Source organism: Anolis carolinensis, chromosome 2 (genome assembly GCF_035594765.1).
Source record: "Anolis carolinensis isolate JA03-04 chromosome 2, rAnoCar3.1.pri, whole genome shotgun sequence".
NCBI classification, from domain to species: Eukaryota; Metazoa; Chordata; class Lepidosauria; order Squamata; family Dactyloidae; genus Anolis; species Anolis carolinensis.
Window position 1 is genome coordinate 12,805,612 of NC_085842.1, and position 26,349 is coordinate 12,831,960.

At 43.8% G+C, this 26,349-nt stretch overlaps 1 protein-coding gene across 1 annotated transcript in view; it reads left to right on the forward strand.

Moving 5' to 3' along the window:
* LOC100551906 (zinc finger protein 850) overlaps window positions 1-22,133 on the forward strand; it is a 33,902-nt gene extending 11,769 nt beyond the window's left edge. The window contains exons 4-7 of the mRNA XM_062969267.1: window positions 699-2,218; window positions 3,974-4,011; window positions 18,693-18,871; window positions 20,286-22,133. Coding sequence (XP_062825337.1) covers window positions 699-2,218; window positions 3,974-4,011; window positions 18,693-18,871; window positions 20,286-21,392 — 2,844 coding nt within the window. The 3' untranslated portion in view covers window positions 21,393-22,133. The remainder of the gene's footprint in view (window positions 1-698; window positions 2,219-3,973; window positions 4,012-18,692; window positions 18,872-20,285) is intronic.
* The last annotated feature ends 4,216 nt before the right edge of the window (window positions 22,134-26,349 follow it).

Genomic DNA, 26,349 nt, shown 5'->3' on the forward strand with positions numbered 1-26,349 from the left:
TGATGCTTCTGCCTCTTCACTGTGAGCTTTGTGCCTCCTTCCCACAACTTTGTGCTTCTGCCATTCTAGAATTGATCTTACTTTTTTTATTATTGTCCCACGCGAATGTGCAGGTTCTGCCTTGCTGTTAGACTGGCCAATAATAAAAAAGAAAGATCAACTTTAGCCTGGCAGAAGCACAAAGTTGTGGGAAGGACTGGCCAACACATATTTTCTTTGCCTCGAATGTGCTTCCTTGCCACAGCTTTGTGCTTCTACCATTTTAAAGTTGATCTTTCTTTTTTTTTATTGTTCAGTGTGATTGTGCATTTATACATTGTATGTATATTATTTTAAGATGGGAACCGTTCCTGAGGGCCAGAACGGATTAGTACCACTTCAATGTGAGAATCTGCTTTGAGATAAGAGTGATTTTAGTTAAGAGCTCAGTCACAGAACGAATTAAACTCTTATGTCAAGGTATCACTGTATTTCTCATAAATAGCATCAGAAAATGCATACGTGGGCAACAGCGGATACCATAAACTATCCCTCCTGTAAACATTTTCTTTCTAGTCATTACCCAAAGTAGACTTCAAACTCTTTGTTCGAGAAAATTGATTTGGGAAGCTAGATTTTGGGCCAATTTAACCATGTGATATTTTGCTTGTTTCTTTCTCCCTTTCATATTTTAACAACAGTTTGTACATTTCATACAGGAAATTCATACAGGGAAGAAACCAGAGTGTGGAAAGAGCTTCACTGAAAGCGGAAGCGTACATTCATATCCAAGAACACACCCTGTGAAGAAACCTTATGAATGCCTGGAGTGTGGGAAGAGCTTCACTCGGAGGGAACATCTACAGACACATCACAGAATTCACACTGGCGAGAAACCCTATAAATGCCTGGAGTGTGGGAAGAGCTTCACTCGGAGGGAACATCTACAGAGACATCACAGAATTCATACTGGGGAGAAACCCTATAAATGCCTGGAGTGTGGGAAGAGCTTCGCTGACAATGGAGGTCTACGTTCACATCTAAGAACCCACACTGGGGAGAAACCCTATGAATGCCTGGAATGTGGGAAGAGCTTCGCTGACAGTAGGCATCTGCGTTCACATCAAAGGACCCATACCGGAGAGAAGCCCTACAAATGCCTGGAGTGTGGGAAGAGCTTCATTCAGAAGAGACATCTACAGACACATCACAGAATTCACACTGGGGAGAAACCCTACAAATGCCTGGAGTGTGAGAAGAGCTTCACGGAGAATAGACATCTACGTTCACATCTAAGAACCCACACTGGGGAGAAACCCTATAAATGCCTGGAGTGTGGGAAGAGCTTCACGGAGAATAGACATCTACGTTCACATCTAAGAACCCACACTGGGGAGAAACCCTATAAATGCCTGGAGTGTGGGAAGAGCTTCACTGAGAGTGGAGGTCTACGTTCACATCAAAGGACCCACACGGGAGAGAAGCCCTACAAATGCCTGGAGTGTGGGAAAGGCTTTGCTTATGATTCTGCTCTGGCTGGGCACCTGAAGATCCACACTGGGGAAAAACCCTTTACGTGTCCGCAATGTGGAAACAACTTCCGTAGTAGTTCTAGCCTCAAATCCCACCAGAAGGTTCACACCAGAGAGAAACTCTATGTGTGTCCTGAATGTGGAAGCAGCTTTGCTCATAAGGGAACCCTAATTACACACCGGCGGCTTCACACGGGGGAAAAGCCATACGAATGCTCTGATTGTGGGAAGACCTTCCATCAGAGACCGCACCTCGTCGTTCACCGGAGAGTTCATACGGGGGAGAAGCCCTACCAGTGTGATGACTGTGGAAAAACCTTTACTCAGAGAAGCCACCTTACCGTCCACCGGAGAATCCACACAGGAGAGAGACCTTACGCATGCACAGTATGTGGGAAGGCTTTTAAAACAGACTTGGCCCTTCAGTATCACCAAAGAACCCACACTGGGGAGAAGCCTTATAAATGTTTGGAGTGCGGGAAAAGCTTCACTCAGAGCGCAGCCCTTTTTACGCATCGGAAAACCCACACTGGGGAGAAGCCGTATTCCTGCTTCGAGTGTGGAAAGAGCTTCAGATGTGGGCCGGATCTCACTTCTCACCAGAGGACCCATTCTAGAGAGAAGCCATATCGATGCTCTGAGTGTGGACAGAGTTTCAGTCATAACACGAGCCTTGCTGCGCATAAAAAGGTTCATAAGGAAGGGAAGCCATAGACAGACTTCACATGTGGGGACAAAATGCTCTTCTATATCAAATGTGTCTATGTCAAGGCCTGTGGGCCCGCCCTATGATGTTATCGATTCAATAATGTAGATGCCCTCTTCGTTGTACCACTACCCACATATCCTTTCAGATCCATGCAGGAGTGGAAGCAGTTTTGCATGTTGGTGACATCTTAGAAAAGAATGCAAATATTGAGAAGTCATCGCCTTTTTAAAACAGAAGAGTGAGCTTACAGTTGGTGTACATTATGTCTGTCTCTTCGTGTGCAGATGTGTTTTTCACTACTTAGAAAAAATGGGACATGACTTGATCTTATTACAGGAAACGCATATACAGTACTTCCAAAAGATGAGTGATGACTTGTCAACTTCAGATTGGACCCCCACTAAGCAACTTTGATGAATCAGAAAAACTTTTCTTTATATTCTCTGGGTTTATTGATAAATTGAAAAATATACACTGAGTTTTTCTGGCTTCTGTCCTGGCTGGGAGATATGCTTGCTTCTCTGGTCTGGCTTTCCTCTCTCTCTCTCTCTCTCTCTCTCTCTCTCCCCTTGATTCCTGGCTTCAGCCCTGGCTGGGAGATCAGCTTCCTAGCTTTGCCTTTCTGGTCTGGCTTCCCCCTCCCTCTCGCTCTCCCTCCCTCCCTCCCTCCCTCCCTCCTTCTCTCCTTGATTCCTGGCTTCTGTCCTGGCTGGGAGATCTGCTCTGTTGCTTCCCTGGCTGTCTGGCTTTCCCAGTCCTTGCTGGGAGATCTGCTCCATTGCTTCCTCTCTCTGGTCTAGTTCCTCTAGCTCTGTCGCTCTTTCACTCCCTCCCCCTCCCTTCTTCCCTCCTTCCTTCCTGCCTTCAGTTCTGGCTGGGAGATCTGCTCCCTTGCTTCCCTCTCTGGTCTGGCTTTCCTTCTCAATCTCTCCCTCCTTGATTCCTGGCTTCAGTCCTGGCTGGGAGATCTGCTCCGTTGCTTCTGTGTCTGGTCTGGCTTTTCCTCTCTCTCAATCTCTCCTCTTGATTCCTGGCTTCAGTCCTGGCTGGGAGTTCTGCTCAGTTGCTTCCCTCTCTGGTCTGGCTTTCCTTCTCAATCTCTCCCTCCTTGATTCTTGGCTTCAGTCCTGGCTGGGAGATATGCTCTGTTGCTTCTCTGTCTGGTCTGGCTCTCTCTCTCTCTCTCCTTCCTTCCTGCCTTCAGTCCTGGCTGGGAGATCAACTTCCTTGCTTTCCCTTTCTGGTCTGGCTTCCTCTCTCTCTTTTTCTCTCTCTCTCCCTCCCTCCCTCCCCCTCCCTCCTTCACTCCTTGATTCCTGGCTTCTGTACTGGCTGGGAGATCTGCTCTGTTGCTTCCCTGTCTGGTCTGGCTTTCCTTCTCAATATCTCCCTCCTTGATTCCTGGCTTCAGTCCTGGCTGGGAGATCTGCTCCCTTGCTTCCCTGTCTGGTCTGGCTTTCCTTCTCAATATCTCCCTCCTTGATTCCTGGCTTCAGTCCTGGCTGGGAGATCTGCTCCCTTGCTTCCCTCTCTGGTCTGGCTTTCCTTCTCAATATCTCCCTCCTTGATTCCTGGCTTCTGTACTGGCTGGGAGATCTGCTCCCTTGCTTCCCTCTCTGGTCTGGCTTTCCTTCTCAATATCTCCCTCCTTGATTCCTGGCTTCAGTCCTGGCTGGGAGATCTGCTCCCTTGCTTCTCTGTCTGATCTGGCTTTTCCTCTCTCTCAATCTCTCCTCTTGATTCCTGGCTTCAGTCCTGGCTGGGAGATCTGCTCCCTTGCTTCCCTCTCTGGTCTGGCTTTCCTTCTCAATCTCTCCCACCTTGATTCCTGGCTTCAGTCCTGGCTGGGAGATCTGCTCCGTTGCTTCTGTGTCTGGTCTGGCTTTTCCTCTCTCTCAATCTCTCCACTTGATTCCTGGCTTTAGTCCTGGCTGGGAGATCTGCTCCCTTGCTTCTCTGTCTGGTCTGGCTCTATCTCTCTCTCTCCTTCCTTCCTGCCTTCAGTTCTGGCTGGGAGATCAGCTTCCTTGCTTTCCCTTTCTGGTCTGGCTTCCTCTCTCTCTTTTTCTCTCTCTCTCCCTCCCTCCCTCCCCCTCCCTCCTTCACTCCTTGATTCCTGGCTTCTGTACTGGCTGGGAGATCTGCTCCGTTGCTTCTCTGTCTGGTCTGGCTCTATCTCTCTCTCTCCTTCCTTCCTGCCTTCAGTTCTCGCTGGGAGATCTGCTCCCTTGCTTCCCTCTCTGGTCTGGCTTTCCTTCTCAATCTCTCCCTCCTTGATTCCTGGCTTCAGACCTGGCTGGGAGATCTGCTCAGTTGCTTCCCTCTCTGGTCTGGCTTCCCCCCTCTCTCTCCTTCCTTCCTACCTTATTTTACTCTTATTATTATTATTACATTTATTATTTTATTTTATCATTATTATTATTACATTTATTATTTTATTCTATCATTCTTATTATTACATTTATTATTTTACTCTATTATTATTACATTTACTATTTTATTCCATCATTAAAAATACATTTTTATATTACTCTATCAGTATTATTACATTTATTATTGTACTTTATCATTATTATTATTACATTTATCATATTACTATTATCATTATTATTTTATTATGACACAGCAAACAAGATAGATATGCTGGATTTCGTATCACAAAATCACAAGTCAAACACTTCCCAAATGTCTAGGACTGTGTGATGTATTTTCGGATGATGCATGCAGATCCCAGTAGGGTGGCCTTTTGCAGTTGGCAGATCGTAATTTTGTCAATGTCTATTGTTTCCAAATGCCGGCTGAGATCTTTTGGCACAGCACCCAATGTGCCCATCACCACCGGGACCACCTGCACTGGTTTCTGCCAGAGTCTTTGAAGTTCAATCTTGAGGTCCTGAGAGCGGCTGAGTTTTTCCTGTTGTTTTTCGTCAATGCGACTGTCACCTGGGATGGCAACATCAATGATCCAAACCTTTTTCTTTTCCACAACTGTGATGTCTGGTGTATTGTGTTCCAGAACTTTGTCAGTCTGGATTCGGACAGTATCTTTGCGTGCTCATTTTCCAAGACTTTTGCAGGTTTGTGATCCCACCAGTTCTTTACTGCTGCGAGGTGGTACTTGAGGCATAAGTTCCAATGAATCATTTGGGCCACATAGTTGTGCTTCTGTTTGTAGTCTGTCTGTGCGATTTTCTTACAGCAGCTGAGGATATGATCAATGGTTTCATCGGTTTCCTTGCACAGTCTGCATTTTGGGTCATCAGCTGATTTTTATATTATTATTATTACATGTATTATTTTACTCTATTATTGTTATTCTTACATTTATTATTTTACCCAATAATTTGAAAGATACATAAGCACATTTACATCGAAGAAGGTTATAATAATGATTTAATCAGCATTGGACAGTCTTATCTTAAATTACAGTTTTATGTAAATATTTTAAAAAATTAACCTACTGATGCCTCAATTAATGTAATTTTATTGGTATCTATTTTTATTTTTGAAATTTACCAGTAGCTGCTGCATTTCTCACTCTCGGCTTATACTCAAGTCAATACGTTTTCACAGTTTTTTGAGGTAAAATTAGGTGCCTCGGCTTATATTCGGGTCGGCTTATACTTGAGCATATACAGTAAATCAAAATACTGCTTTGTAACCTATAACCTCTTTAGGAATCTCATTGAAGGTTCACCATAGACTCGTCCTGGAGGACCCAGAAATGCCCAGAGAAGGGTTCTCTGTTGGAAGCCATGTCCTCCGACACAACTCTAGGGCCAGATTCCTTCCTTTCTTTAAAGTTTTAGTCGAGCATATAAACAATTATCTCTTTCTGTGTGTATATATCCTATATATGACAGCTTTTCATTCTCAATTGTATGAAATCAATCACAGATCCTTGTTCTCTTTCCTCTTGGATGTATCATTCTTTTAATAAACGCCTTAAAATGTGTTACTCGTTGAATACATTGCTTAAATAGTGGGTTTCACATCCACCAAAGAAGTATGGGAAGGCCACTTCACCTAGCAACACAGATGACACCCAACTCGACTACTCATTTCCATCTGATGCCAAGGATGCTGTCCTAACCTTGAACCGGTGCCTGTCAGTCGCGATGGACTGGATGAGGTTGAACAAATTGAAATTGAGTCAGACAAGACGGAGGTACTCGTAGGGCTGATCAGGGTGTTGGGTTGCAACTTGTGCTGGATGGGGTCACACTTGTCAAGATTAGTGCCAGGGGTCAGGGTGCATGTTGGTGGGTGTAAAAGACTGAGGCAGGGAGGAATCCTTTTAAATCACTTTATATTATTATATATTTGACTATATTTGCTGCCACCAATATAAATATGCTTTATTCAACTGCGGCCACCAATTGGAGAGATGTCAGGCAGAGGATAATTTATTCTTTTTGATCTTTCTTTACTTAGTTCACTCTTGATGGTAATGTTGCTTAGTTTATAATATGAGTGTGACGGAGACTTAGATGGTTTAAAGAACAAAAACAAGTTTATTTCATGTACAAAGCTTGGTGGTTCAATAACTTCTTTGAGGCACTTAAATAACTTACAAATAGATGTGAGGTGTTCCAACTTCCAAAATACTTTCTTCTAATAATAATATAATAATAATAAAACTTTATTTATACCCTGCCACCATCTCCCCAACGGGGACTCGGGGCGGCTAACATGGGGCCATGCCCAGAGCAATACAATATAACAAAGTATAAAACAACATATCATAGCACCATTAAAAATACAATAAATGATAATAGGCATTACATCAAGAAATCAAAAAACAGTAAAACAAGGGCAGGCCACGTGAACACAAAGATAAAACCTGGAGTGAGAGGGACATAGGGGTACTCCACTGTGGGCAGGGACATATGGAAGTGGGGTAATCTAGAGGATAGATGTTCGGGGTGGGAGTAACACAGAAATAACAGAAATTACTCACCGAAGGCACAGCGGAAGAGCCATGAACTAAACTAAACTGATCACTTGGATCTACTGGGATCACTTCCCCTTATTCCACAGCCTCTACAAACAACCCTAAACAAGTCACCCAACTTGCTTAGTCTGGCCCTATTAGAGGTCTGCTTCCCTGGTTTCCTAAACTGGAACCAGTCCTTCTCCTGTGACTAAAAATCACAGACTAAAATGGGTTTAAAACGTTCCCTCCTTTTCTTTCCAAATGACGGTTGGCTCCGCCCACGTTGCTATGGTAACCTGCCTCAGAATGCTGAGCTGGTTACCTTCCCCTACATATTATCAACTCTAATACTTACCCATTTTAAACAGCCAAATATGACTTAAACCAAAATCAAACAAACATGTCATCCATAAATCAAAACAAAACACACACTTCTTTACAGTGGGTTTCTTCAAAACCATCGACCAACAGCTCCAAACCAGCACCCTGACGAATTGGTGAACTTCTGCCCTTCACCAATTCCTCTTCAATATCAGACTGCTGCTCTCGTTCTGAGTAGCAGTACAGACTCACAGACATCTGCAGTCTGAAGTTCAAACACTTATTTAATATTTACAAATATATATTTACAAAGCAGCAAAGTCCATCGCTCGAAGCTGGCATTTTCCCTTTGCCTCTTGGCTCGGCACACACAGCTCAACAAGAGATAAGAAGGCACATTCCTTAGTCCGAAGGAAGTTCCGACCTCCAAGGCTGGAAATCATGTCTCATAGGTCACAGCAGGATGTCAGTCAAACTGGCCTGCTGTTAACTGTTTCATTGCTGAAACACACACTTGCAAAACAGCAGAAACACTTGATTTACATTTCATATACACACAACCAAAAATCCAACAACACTCCCCCTGAAGGCGCAGGTTCTCAGTCTGGGGCTCCTTCTGGACTTGGTGCTGGCCCTGGAGGCCCAGATGTCGGCGGTGGCCGGGAGGACTTTTTCACACTTAAAACCTGTACGCCAGCTGCGCCCATGCCTTGAAAAGCCCAATCTGGTCATGTAGTACACTCCTTAGTCACATCCAGGCTAGATTACTGTAACGCACTCTACGTGGGGCTGCCCCAGAAGAGTGTTCGGAAACTTCAGCTAGTTCAAAGGTCCGCTCCCAGACTGCTCACGGGACCGGGATATAGAGAAAAAAACTACTCTGCTCCTGAAGCAGCTACACTGGCTTCCGGTTTGTTTCCGGGTGCAGTTCAAGGTTCTAGCTTTAGCCTACAAAGCCCTATATGGTTCGGGCCCACCCGATTTAAGGGACTATGTCTCCTTCTGCCAACCCACTCAAGCTCTGAGATCCTCAAGAGAGACCCTACTCTCAGTCCCACCACCAGTGCATTTGGTGGGAACGAGAGAGAGGGCCTTTTCGGTGGTGGCTCCGCAGCTCTGGAACTCCCTCCCTAATGAGGCACAATCAGCCCTCTCCTTATTGGCCTTTTCCTTCATAAATTAAAACCTTTCTGTGGAGCCAGGCTGTAATGAAGTATGAATTTTGGTTTACAGATGTTTAATTATAGGTATATGTTTGGAATGGGTAAGTATTAGAGTTACCAGTGCATGGGGGATGGTAGCCAGCTCAGCATTCTGAGGCAGACTGCCATAGAAACATAGCTGCTTCTGTAGAAATGTAACTATTTCAAAGCTAGCAAGAAAGGAGCGGAGCTAGCTGGATGAAAAAGGAGAGAATGTTTTGAAGAGAGTTCAGTCTGTGATCAGAAGAATCACAGGGAAAGACTGGTTCTGAGGTGGTTAGAAACAGGGAAGTTCAAATGTCAGTCTGTGATCGGAAGAATCACAGGGAATAGACTGGTTCCAGGTTTGGGGAAGCACAGAGAAGTTAAAATCGCAGTCTGTGCTCTGATGAGGCACAGGGAAGATTGATTCTAGGTTGATGGGATCAAGGAGACTCAATTGTTCATTTTGAGTCGGTTTTAAATAAGTTTGGTGACTTATTAAATGTGATAGTATATCACAGGGATGACTGTGGTTTGAAGTCACTGGATAGTCCCTTCACGCAGGCCTTCCCAGGCGAATGATAATAGGCATTGCCAGTCTGATAACAGTCCGATAATAACCTCAGTGAGCGGAGGTTGTGAATACCTTTAAATCAGTGGTTCCCAAACTTATTTGGCCTACCGCCCCCTTTCCAGAAAAAATATTACTCAGCGGCCCCTGGAAATTAATTTTTTAAATTTTTTAATAGCAATTAAACAGAAAGATATATATATTAATTTATTGTTTACAGGCTACTCAATAAAGCCATATTTCAAATCTTCGATATTATATTGTCTACATTTTTTCTTTGGTTGAGCCATTATTATGTGTAAAAAAATAAAATAATTTATGGAGGTATTTTAAATTAATTCTTTTGTAATTTTTGAAATATTTTTGTAAAAAACAAATTAAAATAAATACTAATGAAACAAATATTATTAATTGTAAAGCACATACAATTATTACAAAATAAATAACTAATACTCACCAATAATAGTTGCACTATTTGATAGTTAACTTTAACTTGTCACAATATCACAACAATCTAACTTAGAGTTATCTTACGCCGTAATTTTCCCATAATAATTACAGAAAATCTCCTGATTCATAGCGTGCTCCAAAATCTGCTGGTAGTACTGCCAGTAGTCAGGACTGCTGCTGCCGTTCCAGGCTTTGGCCTTGCGATTGACCAATCGCACAAGTGGCAGTTGCCCGCAGCAATGCTCACGTGTTTTGAACGGCAATTCAGTGGCACCACGTGAACAGCAGCAGTGCGCGATTGTACATACTTCAACGCAAGTGAGGGAGTATGTGGGAACCGAGCCAACATCCAGTACGTTGTTCAAAGAAAAATTAAGCATTATGAGCAGAATACATAAATCATTTTTTCTAAATCTTCTCTTCTTTCTTTTATGTCACTGGCCCGTTACAGTTATTCATCGCCCCCAAATGCACCTGTGGCCATCACCGCCCCCCTGGATCCCTGCAGCGCCCACCAGGGGGCGGTAGCGCCCACTTTGGGAATCACTGCTTTCAATGGTTAACTTTTTTATATGATACTAACTGTGCCCGGCCATGCGTTGCTGTGGCGAAGTCTGGTGGTATAGGAAATAAACTATTGAGGAATTGGTGGTAGTTAAGGTAAAGGGTAAACGTTTCCCCCCGACATTGAGTCCAGTCATGTCTGACTCTGGGGGCCGAAGAGCCGGCGTTGTCCATAGACTCCTCCAAGGTCATGTGGCCATTGGCATGACTGCATGGAGCGTCGTTACCTTCCCACCAGAGCAGTACCTATTCATCTACTCTCATTTGCATGTTTTCGAACTTTAGGGTTGGCAGAAGCTGGGGCTAACAGTGGGGGCTCTGTCCGCGCCTCCAATTCAAACCTGCGGCCTTTCGGTCCAGAAGTTCAGCAGCTCAGCGCTTTAACACGCTGCGCCATCAGGGGATATTATTTCCACTGAGGTCTGGACACATACATCTGCTTTCATCGAAGAACAAACACACACTGAATACAAAACAGAGTCCTGAGTCTGAACATGCTCAGTACAATCACATGTCTATAGTCCCTCCCACATCAAGGAAGTAAACTGGAAAATCAACATACGCATAGAATAGGTAAAGGTAAAATGAAGAGCTGGCATTGTCCGTAGACACCTCCAAGGGCATGTGGCCATGGGCATGACTACATGGAGCATCATTAACTTCCCACCGGTACCTATTGATCTACTCGCACATGCATGTTTTCGAATTGCTAGGTTGGTAGAAGCTGGGGCTAACAGTGGGAGCTCACTCTGCTCCGTGGATTCGAACCACCGTCCATTCGCTCAGCAAGTTCAGTATCCCACCAGTTAGACCCGCTGTGCCATTGGTTTATTTATTTATTATTTATTTATTTACATCATTTATATTCCGCCCTTCTCGCCCCGAAGGGGACTCAGGGCGGATCACATTACACATATTAGGCAAACATTCAATGCCTTTTAACACAGGACAAAGACAAACAAACATAGCTCCGAGCGGGCCTCGAACTTATGACCTCCTGGTCAGTGACTCATTGCTCTCCCGTCTGCGCCACAGCCCCATCTTATCTTATGTTTAATCGTCGTATTGATTTTAATGCATAGCTATATGTTTCTTGTTTAGATTTTGTGATTTGGTTTTAATATGCACGTTAGGCATTAAATTTTGCCATTATTATGTTGTAAACTGCTTTGAATCCCCCCAAGGGGGATAAAAGCGGGATACAAAAAATGAATAATATTACAGACCAAGCAGTTGTGATAGGTTGGTGGTGCTTTCAGCTGTCTAGTTTCCATGTTTGCTTCTATGGCAAGTGTTTATATCCTGCAAGTTTCAAGTTGCAAATGGAATGTGTGCCTGGGCAGAGTTTTACTCTTGCTGCCAGACACCCTTAAGTGGAGGCTTCCTTTCAGTTGCAAATGGAGCTGCAATCTTTCCTTTGCAAGGCTCACTCCCTGCAAGCATTTCCCATTCATTCCTTCCTTTCTTCATTCATTCATTCATTCATTCATTCCTTCATTCATGGACTGGCCTCCCCCCCAAGGATCAGCTGCAGGCAGGGAGTGTCCAACAGGAACCGGAAGTGTGGGCTGCTCTCCATCTCTCCCGGGCCTCTCTGGAGCAAAACCACAACTTTATTTCTTCTTTCCTTCCTTCCTTCTTTCCTTTCTTTCTTGCGAAGATCTCAGGAGGTGGTGAGTTGCTCTTCCTTCCTTCCTTTGCAATGCAACCCCAATGGCAGCCAAAAAAGTGGGGCATACAGACACATAATAATAATAATAATAATAATAATAATAATAATAATAATAATAATAATAATAATAATAATAATAATAATAATAATATCAGTACAAGAAAACAGCACTACAAACTAGAGCTGACAGCTGGCACAACAAAACATTGGATGGAAAGTTCCTTGACAAAATTGAAGGAAAATCTGATAAGGAGAAGACCTGGCTCTGGCTCACGAATGGGACCCTGAAGAAGGAGACAGAAGGCCTGATCCTTGCAGCCCAGGAGCAAGCCATCAGGACAAAGGCAATTCAGGCCAAGATCGAAAAATCAGCTGATGACCCAAAATGCAGACTCTGCAAGGAAACTGACGAAACCATTGATCATCTCCTCAGTTGCTGTAAGAAAATCGCACAGACAGACTACAAACAGAGGCACAACTATGTGGCCCAAATGATTCATTGGAACTTATGCCTCAAGTCCCACCTCCCAGCAGCAAAGAACTGGTGGGATCACAAACCTGCAAAAGTATTGGAAAATGAGCACGCAAAGATACTGTGGGACTTCCGAATCCAGACTGACAAAGTTCTGGAACACAACACACCAGACATCACAGTTGTGGAAAAGAAAAAGGTTTGGATCATTGATGTTGCCATCCCAGGTGACAGTCGCATTGACGAAAAACAACAGGAAAAACTCAGCCGCTATCAGGACCTCAAGACTGAACCTCAAAGACTCTGGCAGAAACCAGTACAGGTGGTCCCAGCAGGGTGGCCTTTTGCAGTTGGCAGATCGTAATTTTGTCAATGTCTATTTTTCCAAATGCCGGCTGAGATCTCTTGGCACGGCACCCAATGTGCCCATCACCAATACTTTTGCAGGTTTGTGATCCCACCAGTTCTTTCCTGCTGGCAGGTGGTACTTGAGGCATAAGTTCCAATGAATCATTTGGGCCACATGGATGTGCCTCTGTTTGTAGTCTGTCTGTGCAATTTTCTTACAGCAGCTGAGGATATGATCAATGGTTTCGTTGGTTTCCTTGCACAGTCTGCATTTTGGGTCATCAGCTGATTTTTTGATCTTGGCCTTAATTGCCTTTGTTCTGATGTCTTGCTCCTGGGCTGCAAGGATCAGGCCTTCTGTCTCCTTCTTCAGGGTCCCATTCGTGAGCCAGAGCCACGTCTTCACATCACACAGTCCTAGACACTTAGGAAGTGTTCGACTTGTGATTTTGTGATACGAATTCCAGCATATCTATCTTGTTTGCCGTGTCATAATAAAATAATAATAATAATAATAATAGAATAATAATAATAATTGCAAAGAGAGTGGGAGGAGAACAGAGAACATAGAACTAGGGCCATCCAGTCCAGCCCCCTCCTTCTATGCAGTGAAAGCACAAAATATTCCTTACAGATGGCCATCCAGCCTCCAGTTTAAAAAGTTTCCAAGGAAGGAGCTTCCTCCAGACTCTGAGGCAGAGAGTTCCCCTGCTGAACAGCTCTTAAGTTCTTCCTCATGTTCATTGGCATCTCCTATCCGGCCATTTGAACCCAGGGCTCCACTGAGTCCTAGTTTCCAAGTCAGCAGAAAACAAGCCTGCTCCCTCTTCCTTAGGACAAGTTATGTGCCTGTATGCTGAATACATGAAGGTTGTGAGTAAACCAGATACGTTACTTTTAACAAAGGCTATTTTATTTTTGCCTATTGAGAGCTAGATATAGAAACAAGATATTTTATGACAGGCATCCTCAAGAGATTCCCTTCTTTCCAGGGTCCCGTGCCTTTCGGAGAAGGGTCTGCGCGTTGAGGAAGGATGGATCGGGGCCGCCCGTCCACGGAGGTCTTGAAGGAGGATCGGGGCCAGGAGGCTTCTCCGGGTCAGGACACACACTCTCTCTCTCTCTCTCTTTCCTTTGGGTTCCCCTTTTGCTTTGTTGTATCTTCAGAAGCTTGAGGATCCCAACTGATATTTATCTTTCAAATGAAATTGTATTAATTGTTGTGTTTAGCATTGTAGCCATGATGCAAATATTTCATGAGCTTTGGACTGTCCTTCGGAATCAACGCATGGCTTTCAGGCGGGGAGGGGGCTGTGGGGATTAGTAAAAGGCACCATGACGCAATGGGTTGACTAGAAAGGTATGTGTCAGCAGCTGATTGGCTGAGCGTGCCAGGATCTAGAATTCTGATTGGCTACTGTCTAACTTGCTGCTTATAGAACCAGTATGAGCTGCCATTTCACCTCAGAGAGTGAAGAGAGCGCTGACTGGAAATAGTCAGGAATGAAAAGGCCGCCAACTCTCCGAAGCAAAGACTGTTTAAAAGGATTGTTTATTCCCTCTGCTCTCTGTAAGAATTTATTTATTTATTTATTACAATATTTATATCCCGCCCTTCTCACCCAACAGGGGACTCAGGGCGGCTTACAATAAAACAGACATATAAAAACAGTACAATACACTATAAATCAGTTAAAAAATTAACTTACATATAACATTCATAAAATGCATTTATAAAATATAGATAGGCGAATTCAGAGAGACTATTGTATATATTGTTGCTCTGTTTGATCTTTTGTAGTGAAGTAAGGTTACTGTTACTTGTTACACAAACCTGAGTGGCACGTTATTACACTGCAGGGTATATTTTGGTTCAGAAACCGTGATAAAGCTTCTGTTTATTTACATCTACAACCTCCAACAGTGGCTTCATCTTTCTGTTGTTAGTACAGTAGAGTCTCACTTATCCAACACTCGCTTATCCAACGTTCTGGATTATCCAACGCATTTTTGTAGTCAGTGCTTTCAATATATCGTGATATTTTGGTGCTAAATTCGTAAATACAGTAATTACTACATAGCATTACCGTGTATTGAACTACTTTTTCTGCCAAATTTGTTGTCTAACATGATGTTTTGGTGCTTAATTTGTAAAATCATAACCTATTTTGCTGTTTAATAGGCTTTTTCTTAATCTCTCCTTATTATCCAACATATTCACTTATCCAACGTTCTATCAGCCCGTTTACATTGGATAAGCGAGACTCTACTGTATTGTTGCTCTGTTTGATCTTTTGTAGTGAAGTAAGATTACTGTTACTTGTTACACAAACCTGAGTGACACGTTATTACACTGCAGGGTATATTTTGGTTCAGAAACCATGGTAAAGCTTCTGTTTATTTACATCTACAACCTCCAACAGTGGCTTCATCTTTCTGTTGCTAGTATTACTGATTTTACATAGCACTATGTATTCGGCTTTCCATGCCAGAGCAACATAAGTCCATCTTTCTGTTGTTATTATTATTATCCATTATTATTCATGGATTTACATAATGCCATGTAAAAAGCCTTCAGCACCTGAGCCAGATAGTTTCTTCCGCTGCTGTTCTTCTTCTTCTACTACTTCCTCTTCTGTATTTATATAGACAGTGCCATGTATTAAGCTTTCCATGCCAGGACAACATAAGTTCATCTTTTTATTATTAATATTAATATTGTTAATTAATATTAATATGCATTCATAGATACAGTGCCATGTATTCAGCTGTAAATTCCAGAGCAACATTGTTTCATCTTTCTATTAGTATTATCATTAATTTTATATGGCACTTCCAGTGCAAGAGCCACATCGTTTCACCTTTCTGTTGTTCATTTGTTATTGTAGCATCATGTATTACGTTTTCAATTTAGTTTATTTTTACTATTATTGTTTTTATTATTATGCACTTATTTATATAGTGTATTATGTTGTTGTTGTTTATTGTTATTGTGCACTTATTTATATCGCATCCTGTATTAGGCGTTCAATGCCAGAGCAACATAGCTTCATCTTTCTGTTGTTGTTGTTATTATTATTATTAGTATTGTTATTGTTGTTATTGTAATCCATCTATATATATAAAAGGGTAATGGAATCACGGCACCGGACAAAACAACTAAACTAAATGCCCCACAACCTCGAAAATTGACAGCACAACCTCTCATCCATGCCTCTACGTTCATACAACAAAAAGAAAAGAAAAATAAAGTCCTAGCCACAGCAACGCGTGGCCGGGCACAGCTAGTGTACTTATATAGTGCCATGTATTAGGCCTTCAGTGTCTGCGCAACATAGTTGTTTGTTTTTCTTCTCCTTCCTAGTATTATTATTATCATTATTATTCATTTATTTATATCAATGGGAATAGTGAGTGATAAAGGTATCTCAGGTTATTTCCCCATATGTTCAGGAGTATTTATATAGCCTGACAATTACAAAAGGACCATTGAAGGCCACCACAATAAGACCGATGTTGCCCTCCATAGAGTTGCACTAGAGGACAGAGAAATTTCTAGCCAATTGAAAATCATAACCTTATGTAAAGGTGTGATCTTCCAGAGAAGAGACAAAAAACGTGTTTGGGTAAAATCTTCTCTTCATATATATCCACATGGTATATATCCACATGGACTTAGGCAAGGCAATTTGGTTTTCAGCTGTTAAGACTGATAACCTGGTTGTTTCTGCTCCGTTAGGAACAGAGATTATGTCAATGCACAAAATATAACAGTTCTTCAGAAGTGTTTCTTTTTACTGCCCCAAAACATCTACCCTCCCATAAAATAGCTTGTTTCTGTATCATGCTCTCAAGAGACCAAAATAAAATAGTATTTGTTTAAAGTGACGTATCTGGTTTACTCACAACCTTCATGTATTCAGCATACAGGCAGATAACTTCTCAATCCAGTTACAGATGGATTTGAAGTGGTTTCTCTATGGAGATAACATGGGACATCTTTCTTACAATCAACAGCAAAATGAGTTTGGTATTAACAGTCCATCGTCTAATGACATTTGTCCTCTAAAATGGAGTCTGAGCTCTGGGCAGTCCCAGATCATGTGGTCTGCAGCCCCTCCCACAATCTCAAGAAACATAGAGTAAAGGGAATGCTGCATAACAAAACATACACATACAATACAGTAAGCAAAAAGAACCATATACAAAACAAATTACTAGTAGAGGTTTGAAGAAGGTTGCTATTTCCAACACAGGGAACCCTTTTCTAGCCTTTGGAGGTCCTCCACCCCAATTCTAGGGTCAACCTGTGAGGGCAGTTGGGAAAATATAATAGTAATTAAGATGAAAATTAGAGTTATAAAGATTCTAAATTACCTTGGTTCAGAAGATGCTTAAAGCTGTTTTCTTCCTGTACATTTCCACAAGAACATATCTATTGATTTCTCCCCTTGGCACAGTAGCATGTTTAAACTGCTTGTTTATTCTGCCTCTATTTACAAAGTACGTAGGTCAAACTGGCAGGGCATGGTAAACTTGATGAATCAATATATCGATCGGGATGTGTTAATACAACTTGGAACATCTAGTTGATACAGTAATAGAGCACCATCTTACAGAAACTATGTGTAAATAGCAAGCACTTTAGAAAAACTTATTTTGAATTATTATTATTTTTTAGTCTTACTTAGGAAAGTACATTATATTACATTTAATATTAGAAAAATAATCAAGAACAGACACTAAGGAAGATCAGCTTAATATTCGTTGATTGATTATAGCTTTAGTAAGAATACATATATATATATATTCAAAGCATTTATAAAAGATAGGAAAAAGAAGACAATAAATAAATGAGATTAATAGTTCTTATATAAGATGAAATCTATATTTTTAAAGAGTTTGTTTTAAGATGAAATCTACTTTTAAAATCAGTAATATAATAATCATTTAAAAGAGTTTAAAAATCAAATGGTAAGAAATAGAACATTTGATCTTTGGAATCACCTGATGTCTGAATTACATAAAGTATAGTCAGGAGATGTTGAAACGTCAGCAAATGTTGTATCCCCCTGACCTGGAAGATGACCTAAAACTAGAAGGTCGAGGGCAACTGTACACGTGAACACTTGTTTTTCACCAGTTTAATAATTATATCAGGAAAATTTCCAAATGTTGTATCTTCTGCGCATGTGTAGAAAACTGATTTCGTCAGCACAAATTGTACTATATATACTGGCGTGATTCAACATGGCTTTTGTGACAGTCCTTTGATCACTGATCACCCTATTTTGCAAAAAAGTAAAGACCTGGAAATCGATCTGCTGTCTCCGTCTCTTCCTTGCCTGCTGCACTCAAATGGACGGGTAACGTATGCTGCAACAAACCAACCATTAAAGTGGAGAATCCACTGTAAAATTAGTCAAAAGAAGCCACCAATCAATGGCTGCCAGTGTTCTCTCTCATCTGCACTCACTGTCAGGTCTTTTTGTAGGGCTGGGCTTTAGCACAGCTGGCTAATCACCAACAGCAGTAGATCTTTACCAACCAAAAGGTTGGCAGTTCGAGCCCAGGTCCGGGTGAGCGCCTGACCTTCAGCCCAGAGAAATTAGGCATCGCTTAAACAGGGAGGTATTTTATGGCACCATAAAAAGGAAATACCAGAAAATGCCGGCGATCAAAGAACAGGAGGAAAAAGTCTGTGATCAAGGGCTTGTCATCATAGAGCAACAGCACCCCCTGTGGCCAGAATCAAGCAGAATCTCCAAGGACACCGAAGTTGGAAAACGGCAACATACTACCTCTATCTGTTGTCTGTTCTGTTTGTCTAATGGGCATTTAATGTTTACCATGTATATGTTCTGTTATGCACCCTGAGTCCCCTTCCGGGTGAGAAGGGCGGAATATAAATGCTGTAAATAAATAAATACATTCTTTCCTTGTCCTTCCTTCAGATTATGGCCGGAAGAGAGGTTGTTTTCAGGGTCCGCATGGGATGTCCTTGAGATCCTCTCAGTGGAGAGCGAAGGACGGAGGAGGAAGAAGAGGAGGAGGAAACTTGGAGAAGCAGCCGAGGAAGGACAGGACCCTCCCGGATCAGGACGAAGGTGCTTCTCAAGCCACAAATCAGAAGGTAGGGACCAGGACTAAACGCACCTTTTGTGGGAGGCCCTTGGGCTCTGGATCCAGCTTTGAGCCAGAAGAAGGGGAGGGACCCTCAGTCTGCGTCGCCTGAGGAAAGAGCAGGTTTTCCACCTGGCAGCATGTTGCAGCAGTGGTGGATAGCTGCATCTAGATCAGGGGTCCCAAACTTTTTAAACAGGGGACCATGTCACGATCCTTTGGACCGTTGGAGGGCCGGACTATAGTGGCCACTGAGCAATAATAATTATTATAATTATCATAACAACAACAATAATAATAAAAAAGAGGGTTGGCAGAGACCCTTTGTGCCATTTAGTCCAATCTCCTTCTGCCTTTGTGCACCGAAAGCACAAGCACAGCATCCCTGACAGATGGCCACCCCACCTCAATGTTAATAATAATAATAATAATAATAATAATAATAATAATAATAATTATAATACAGGGTTTTGGGACACAATACTCCTGACCTCACAATCGCCTCAATGTTAATAATAATAATAATAATAATAATAATAATAATAATAATAATAATACAGGATTTTGGAACACAATACTCCTGACCTCACAATCGTGTTAAAAAACAAAGTATGGATTGTCGATGTTGCAATCCAAGGTGACAGCAGGATTGAGGAGAAACAACTAGAAAAGCTGACACGATATGAGGATTCAAAGATCAAATTACAAAGACTCTGGCACAAGCCAGTCAAGGTGGTCCCAGTGGTAATCGGCTAAAGACCTTGGCCTGCACTTAACACAATCGGCACTAACAAAATTACCATCTGCCAGCTGCAGAAGGCCACCTTACTGGGATCTGCACACATTATTCGCCGATACATCACACAGTCCTAGACACTTGGGAAGTGTCCGACATGTGATCCAAGACAACAGCCAGCGGAGTGTCTGCTGTGGACTCATCTTGTTGTGTTTCAAATAATAATAACAACAACAACAACAACAACAATAATAATAATAATGGTTTTAAGAGAAGAAGAGACCCCTTGGGTCATTTAGCCCAACCCCCTTCTGCCTTTGTGCCGTGGGGGCCGGATAAATGGCTTCGATGGGCAGCATCCGGCCCCCGGGCCTTAGTTTGGGGATCCCTGATCTAGATAGATAGATAGATAGATAGATAGATAGATAGATAGATAGATAGATAGATAGATAGATAGATTTCACTGTATTTCTCATAAATAGCATCAGAAAATGCATACGTGAGCAACATCTTGTAAATGTTTTCTTTCTAATCATTACCCAAAGTAGATTTCAACTCTTTGTCCATATTTTCTCTCGTTATTCCAAATGCTTTTCAGAAACTAGATTGTGGACCCATTAATCATGTGGTTTTTTGCTTGTTCTTTCTCCCTTTCATATTTTAACAACAGTTTGTACATTTCATACAGGGAATTTGTACAGGGAAGAAACCAGAATGTGGAAAGAGCTTCACTGAAAGTGGAGGCGTACATTCATATCCAAGAACACACCCTGTGGAGAAAACCTATACATGCCTGGAGTGTGGGAAGAGCTTCACTCAGATAAAGTGTCTACAGAAACATCACAGAATTCACACTGGGGAGAAACCCTATAAATGCCTGGAGTGTGGGAAGAGCTTCACTCAGAGTGGAAGTCTGCGTTCCCATCAAAGGACCCACACCGGAGAGAAGCCCTACAAATGCCTGGAGTGTGGGAAAGGCTTTGCTTATGATTCTGCTCTGGCTGAGCATCTGAAGATCCACACTGGGGAAAAACCCTTTACGTGTCCGCAATGTGGAAACAACTTCCGTAGTAGTTCTAGCCTCAAATCCCACCAGAAGGTTCACACCAGAGAGAAACTCTATGTGTGTCCCGAATGTGGAAGACGCTTTGCTCATAGCTTGACCCTAATTACACACCGGCGGGTTCACACGGGGGAAAAGCCATACGAATGCTTAGAATGTGGGAAGACCTTCCATCAGAAACCGCACCTCGTCGTTCACCGGAGAGTTCATACAGGGGAGAAGCCCTACCAGTGTGCCGAGTGCGGAAAAACCTTTACTCAGACAAGCCACCTTACTGTCCACCGGAGAATCCACACAGGAGAGAGACCTTACGGATGTACGGCATGTGGGAAGGCATTTACAACGGGGACGACCCTTACTGACCACCAAAGAACCCACACGGGAGAGAAGCCCTACGCATGTTTGGAGTGCGGGAAAAGCTTCACCCAGAACTCAGCCCTGAATTTGCATCGGAAAATCCACACTGGGGAGAAGCCGTATTCTTGCTTTGAGTGCAGAAAGAGCTTCAGATGTGGGCCGGATCTCACTGTTCACCAGAGGATCCATTCTGGAGAGAAGCCATATCAATGCTCTGAGTGTGGACAGAGTTTCAGAAATGGGTCTAATCTCACTGTTCACCAGAGGAGCCATTCTGGAGAGAAGCCATATCAATGCTCTGAGTGTGGGCAGAGTTTCAGTTACAGTGGAAACCTTGCTGCGCATAAAAGGGTTCATAAAGAAGGGAATCCATAGACTTCACGTGTTGGGACAAAATACTCTTCTATAGCAAATGTGTCCATGCCATTTGATGCCCCCGTCGTTGTACCAGTAACCACACATCTTATCGGATCCATGCAGGAGTGGAAGCAGTTTTACATGTGGTTGACATCTTAGGGTGAAATATTGGGAAGTCATTGCCTTTTTAAAGAGTGAGCTTAGAGTTGGTATACATTTTCTATATAAACGCCTCCAAAAATGAGGTTCATCATAGAACCGCAGGTGTATCTTATGTCCGTCTCTTTGTGTACAGATGTGTTTTTCACTACTTAGAAGAAATGGGACATGACGTGATCTATTTACAGGAAACGCATATACTTCCAAAAGACGAGCAACGACTTATCAACTTCAGAATGGATCCCCACTAAGCAACTTTGATGAATCAGAAAAACTTTTCTTTACATTCACTGGGCTTATAGATAAATCGTAAACTAATGCTGTTTTGTAACCTCTAACCTCTTTAGAAATCTTGTTGAAGGTTCACCATAGACTCGTGCTGGAGGACCCAGAAATGCCCAGAGAAGGGTTCTCTGTAGGAAGCTATGTCCTCCAACACAACTCTAGGGCCAGATTGCTTCCTTTCTTTAAAGTTTTAGTCAACCATATAAACAATTCTCTCTCTGTGTATATCATTTTCAATTGTATGAAATCAACCAGAGATCCTTGTTCTCTTTCCTCTTGGATGTCTCAATCTTTTAATAAATGCCTTAAAACGTGTTACGCGTTGAATACATTGCTTAAATAGTGGGTTTCTGTGGCCAGACTTTTACATCCACCAAAGAAGTATGGGAAGGTCTCTTCCTCCATAGCCAAAGCCCTTCTGGCGCCAAGCCACATATCTCCTAGCAGCAGCTAATCTCTGTATCGTTCCAATTTTAGTATATGTGCTGCCGAAGCGAGCACAAGCAGCTAATCGCCTTCTTTCCCAGTGACATCCCAGAGGGCCACTTCACCTAACAACAGCCAATCCACTTTGTTCCTTTTCTTCTGCTATTGGCTTGAAAGGGGCGGTTCTTTTAGTTTAAATTCCTCAATTCTTTTAAGTTGGATTTCGAAGGGTCTCTGTTTCAAAGGGTGTCTGTGTTGGGTGGTGATTTTCAGAAAAAGCATTCAAAATGGTAAAGCAGGAGTAGAAGCAGATCAGAAGTGTCGACAGTAGAGCGTCACAAATGCCAGGGCTCTGCCAGTACAGAGACAGAGGTGAACCAAAACACATGTCCAGCTTGTCAGAGTGGCTTTGCTAGGCACACGCAGCAGAAGTCTCTGACGAAGAAGCTCTGGATAAATAACAACGCTGCAGTCTTCAGTTATCTATCAAAAGTTTACTTATGAACGGAAATCTACGATACACAGCTCTCATGCAGGCACACACGGGAAGGGAAGAGATAGGAAGTAGAGGGCTATTTATCTCATTCTCTGCTGTCTGATGCAATCCAAGTTTAACCCTTTACACACTTGCATAGTAAGTAGCACACAGTGTATGATGCAATCTTCAGCACACATTGCACCACCATGACTCAATTACATTTAAACAACTCTATATACAATCATTCCCACTTCAACACAGCTTGTGTCAAATAGTTTAATTAAAGCGGCACTGACTGTCTTGACTGTTTTCATAGTCCAAATACAAAACCTAAAGATAGCACTCAGCCACAGAATATAAAACAAAGACTGATAGCAAATGCCAATGCAGGATCAGACAAACACCGTAATCAAAAGGTCCAGTCCGGTAGTGAAACATAATAATAATAATAATAATAATAATAAAACTTTATTTATATCCCGCCACCATCTCCCCTATGGGGACTCGGGGCGGCTTACATGGGGCCATGCCCAGACACCATACAATATAACAAAATAAACAGCAAATCATAACACAATATAACAGTACAAAATCATCGTATATATATTACAATCCAAATCGGAGAAAACAATGAAAACCAGGGCAGGCCACATGAACACTTAATTAAAACTCGGGAGAGAGAGACATAGGAACAAGGGGAAACAGGGAAATAAAATGGTAAAGCAGTCTAAAGGATAAAGGATAAAATCCAAGGGGAATAGCCAGAGTAATATATTACATTTACTCCCCAAAGGCACATCGGAAAAGCCATGTTTTTAGATCTTTCTTAAAGGCTAACAAGGTGGGGGCTTGCCTAATCTCAGTGGGCAATGAATTCCACAGTCGGGGGGCCACAGCAGAAAAAGCCCTCTCCCTCGTTCCCACAAGACGGGCCTGGGACAGAGGCAGTGGCGAAAGGAAGGCCTCCCCGGATGAACGAAGGGAACGAGCAGGTTTATGGTAGGAGATACGGTCCCTGAGGTAGGCGGGTCCCAAACCGTTTAGGGCTTTATAGATGATTGTCTGCACCTTGAATTGGGACCGGAAAATGAATGGCAGCCAGTGAAGCTCTTTAAACAGGGGAGTAGATCGTTCCCTGTAGCTCGCCCCTGTTATTAATCTGGCTGCCGAGCGCTGGACCAATTGTAGTTTCCGGGCCGTCTTCAAGGGAAGCCCCACGTAGAGCGCATTACAGTAGTCCAGTCTAGAGGTAACTAAGGCATGCACCACCGTGGTCAAGTCAGACTTCACGAGGTATGGTCGCAGTTGGCGCACAAGTTTGAGTTGTGCGAAAGCCCTCCCGGCCACCGCCGACACCTGAGCCTCAAGCGTCAGCGCTGAATCCAGGAGGACCCCCAAACTGCGGACCTGTGATTTCAGGGGGAGTGCAACCCCGTCCAGCACAGGTTGCCACCCAATACCCCGATCAGATGGGCGACTGACCAGGAGGGCCTCTGTCTTGTCAGGATTGATCCTCAGCTTGTTCCTCCTCATCCAGTCCGCCACAGCGGCCAGGCACTGGTTCAGCATCCGAGGGGCTTCCTTGGAGTTAGATGGAAATGAGTAGTGGATTTGCGTGTCATCTGCGTAGAGATGGCAACACCCTCCAAAACTCCGGATGACCTCTCCCAACGGTTTCATGTAGATGTTAAATAGCATGGGGGATAAAATAGACCCTTGCGGGACCCCACAGGTCAATGGCCAGGGGTCCGAGCAGGTATCCCCCAGCTTCACCATCTGGGAACGACCCTCCAGGAAGGACCGGAGCCACTGCAGAACCGTGCCACCGAGCCCCATCCCGGAGAGCCGCCCCAGAAGGATACCATGGTCGATGGTATCGAAAGCCGCTGAGATGTCCAAGAGAACCAGCAGGGTCACACTCCCCCTGTCCAGCTCCCTGCGGAGGTCATCCACCAAGGCGACCAGAGCCGTCTCGGTACTGTGCCCAGGCCTGAAGCCAGACTGCGATCGGTCCAGAAAATCAGTGTCATCGAGAAATTCCTGGAGCTGCGTGGCAACCACCCGCTCCAGAACCTTGCCCAAAAACGGGAGGTTGGAGATTGGTCTGTAGTTGTTACAAATAGATGGATCAAGCGAGGGCTTTTTTAGTAGTGGTTTTACTACCGCCTGCTTAAAGTAGGATGGAACCGACCCCTGAACCAACGAAGCATTTATTATAGTCACAAACCAATCCAACAACCCATCTTTGGCCAGCTTGACCAGCCAAGAGGGACAAGGATCCAGAGCGCAGGTGGTCGCCCTCACAGACCCAAGAATCCCCTCCACGTCATCAGGGAGAACAAGCCGGAAAGAATCCCATAAGATCGAACAGACAGGTACCTCAGTTACCTCCGCTGAGACCACAACTGAGCTGGAGTCTAGCTCAAGGCATATCTGAGCAACTTTGCCTGCAAAGTGGTGCGCGAAATCGCTGCACCGAGTTGCCAAGTCATCGGGAAGCCCCTGGGCCTCAGGAGGCCGCAGGAGCTCCCCCACAACTCAGAACAACTCCGATGGCCTGTTGGCTGCAGACGCTATGCGGGCAGTCGTGAAAACTTTCCTGGCTGCTCGCAGAGCCACGGAGTACGCCTTAATAGCGGCTTTAGCCCGTGCTTGGTCAGACACGTCCCGAGATTTCCTCCAGATGCACTCTAGTCCCCTCCTCGCACGCTTCATCACAGCCAACTCCTCGGTAAACCAAGGAGTCGACGCGACTCTACGCAGAGAGAGGGGACGTTCGGGAGCGATCGTGTCCAATGCCCTTGATAGCTCACTATTATAGCGATCAACCAGGACATCGACAGGATCGCCAGTCTCCAGGACAGGAAGATCCCCAAGAGACCTCAGAAGTCCATCCGGATCCATCAGTCTCCTGGGGCGGACCATCTTAATGGGTCCACCACCCCTGCGGAGGTTAGAAGGCACGGCGATACTTAAACAGATCAGATGATGGTCAGACCATGACAATGGAAGAATATTTTGCTCTTCCACTCTGACTGTCCCACCGTCCACAACAAAAACAAGGTCCAAGGTGTGTCCTGCCTGATGTGTGGGCCCTGATATAACTTGAGACAGCCCCATGGTTGTCATGGCAACCATGAAATCCTGAGCTGCACCTGTCAATGTGGACTCGGCATGAATGTTAAAGTCTCCCAAAACTATCAGTTGTTGGGAGACAAGGGCCGCATTGGAGACCACATCTGCTAGCTCGGACAGAGAGACTGCTGGGTCGCGGGGTGGACGGTACACCAACAGAATCCCCAAGCCGTCTCGGGCTCCCACCTTCAGGAAGACACACTCGAACCTCGGGGATTGTGGAACGGTGCATCTGATCAGGGCGATGGACTGCCGAAAGATCACCGCAACTCCTCCTCCCCGCCCCCCAACTCTGGCCTGTTGATGCACCCCGAAACCAGGAGGACACAGCTGGGTAAGATTCACACCTCCCAGCTCATCCAGCCATGTCTCGGTGATGCATGCCAGATCTGCCCCCTCATCCAGGATCAAATCCTGGATGACAGCTGTTTTACCATTGACAGATCTGGCGTTCAAAAGCAGGACCTTAAGGTTGGGGGGTCTGTCCTGAAG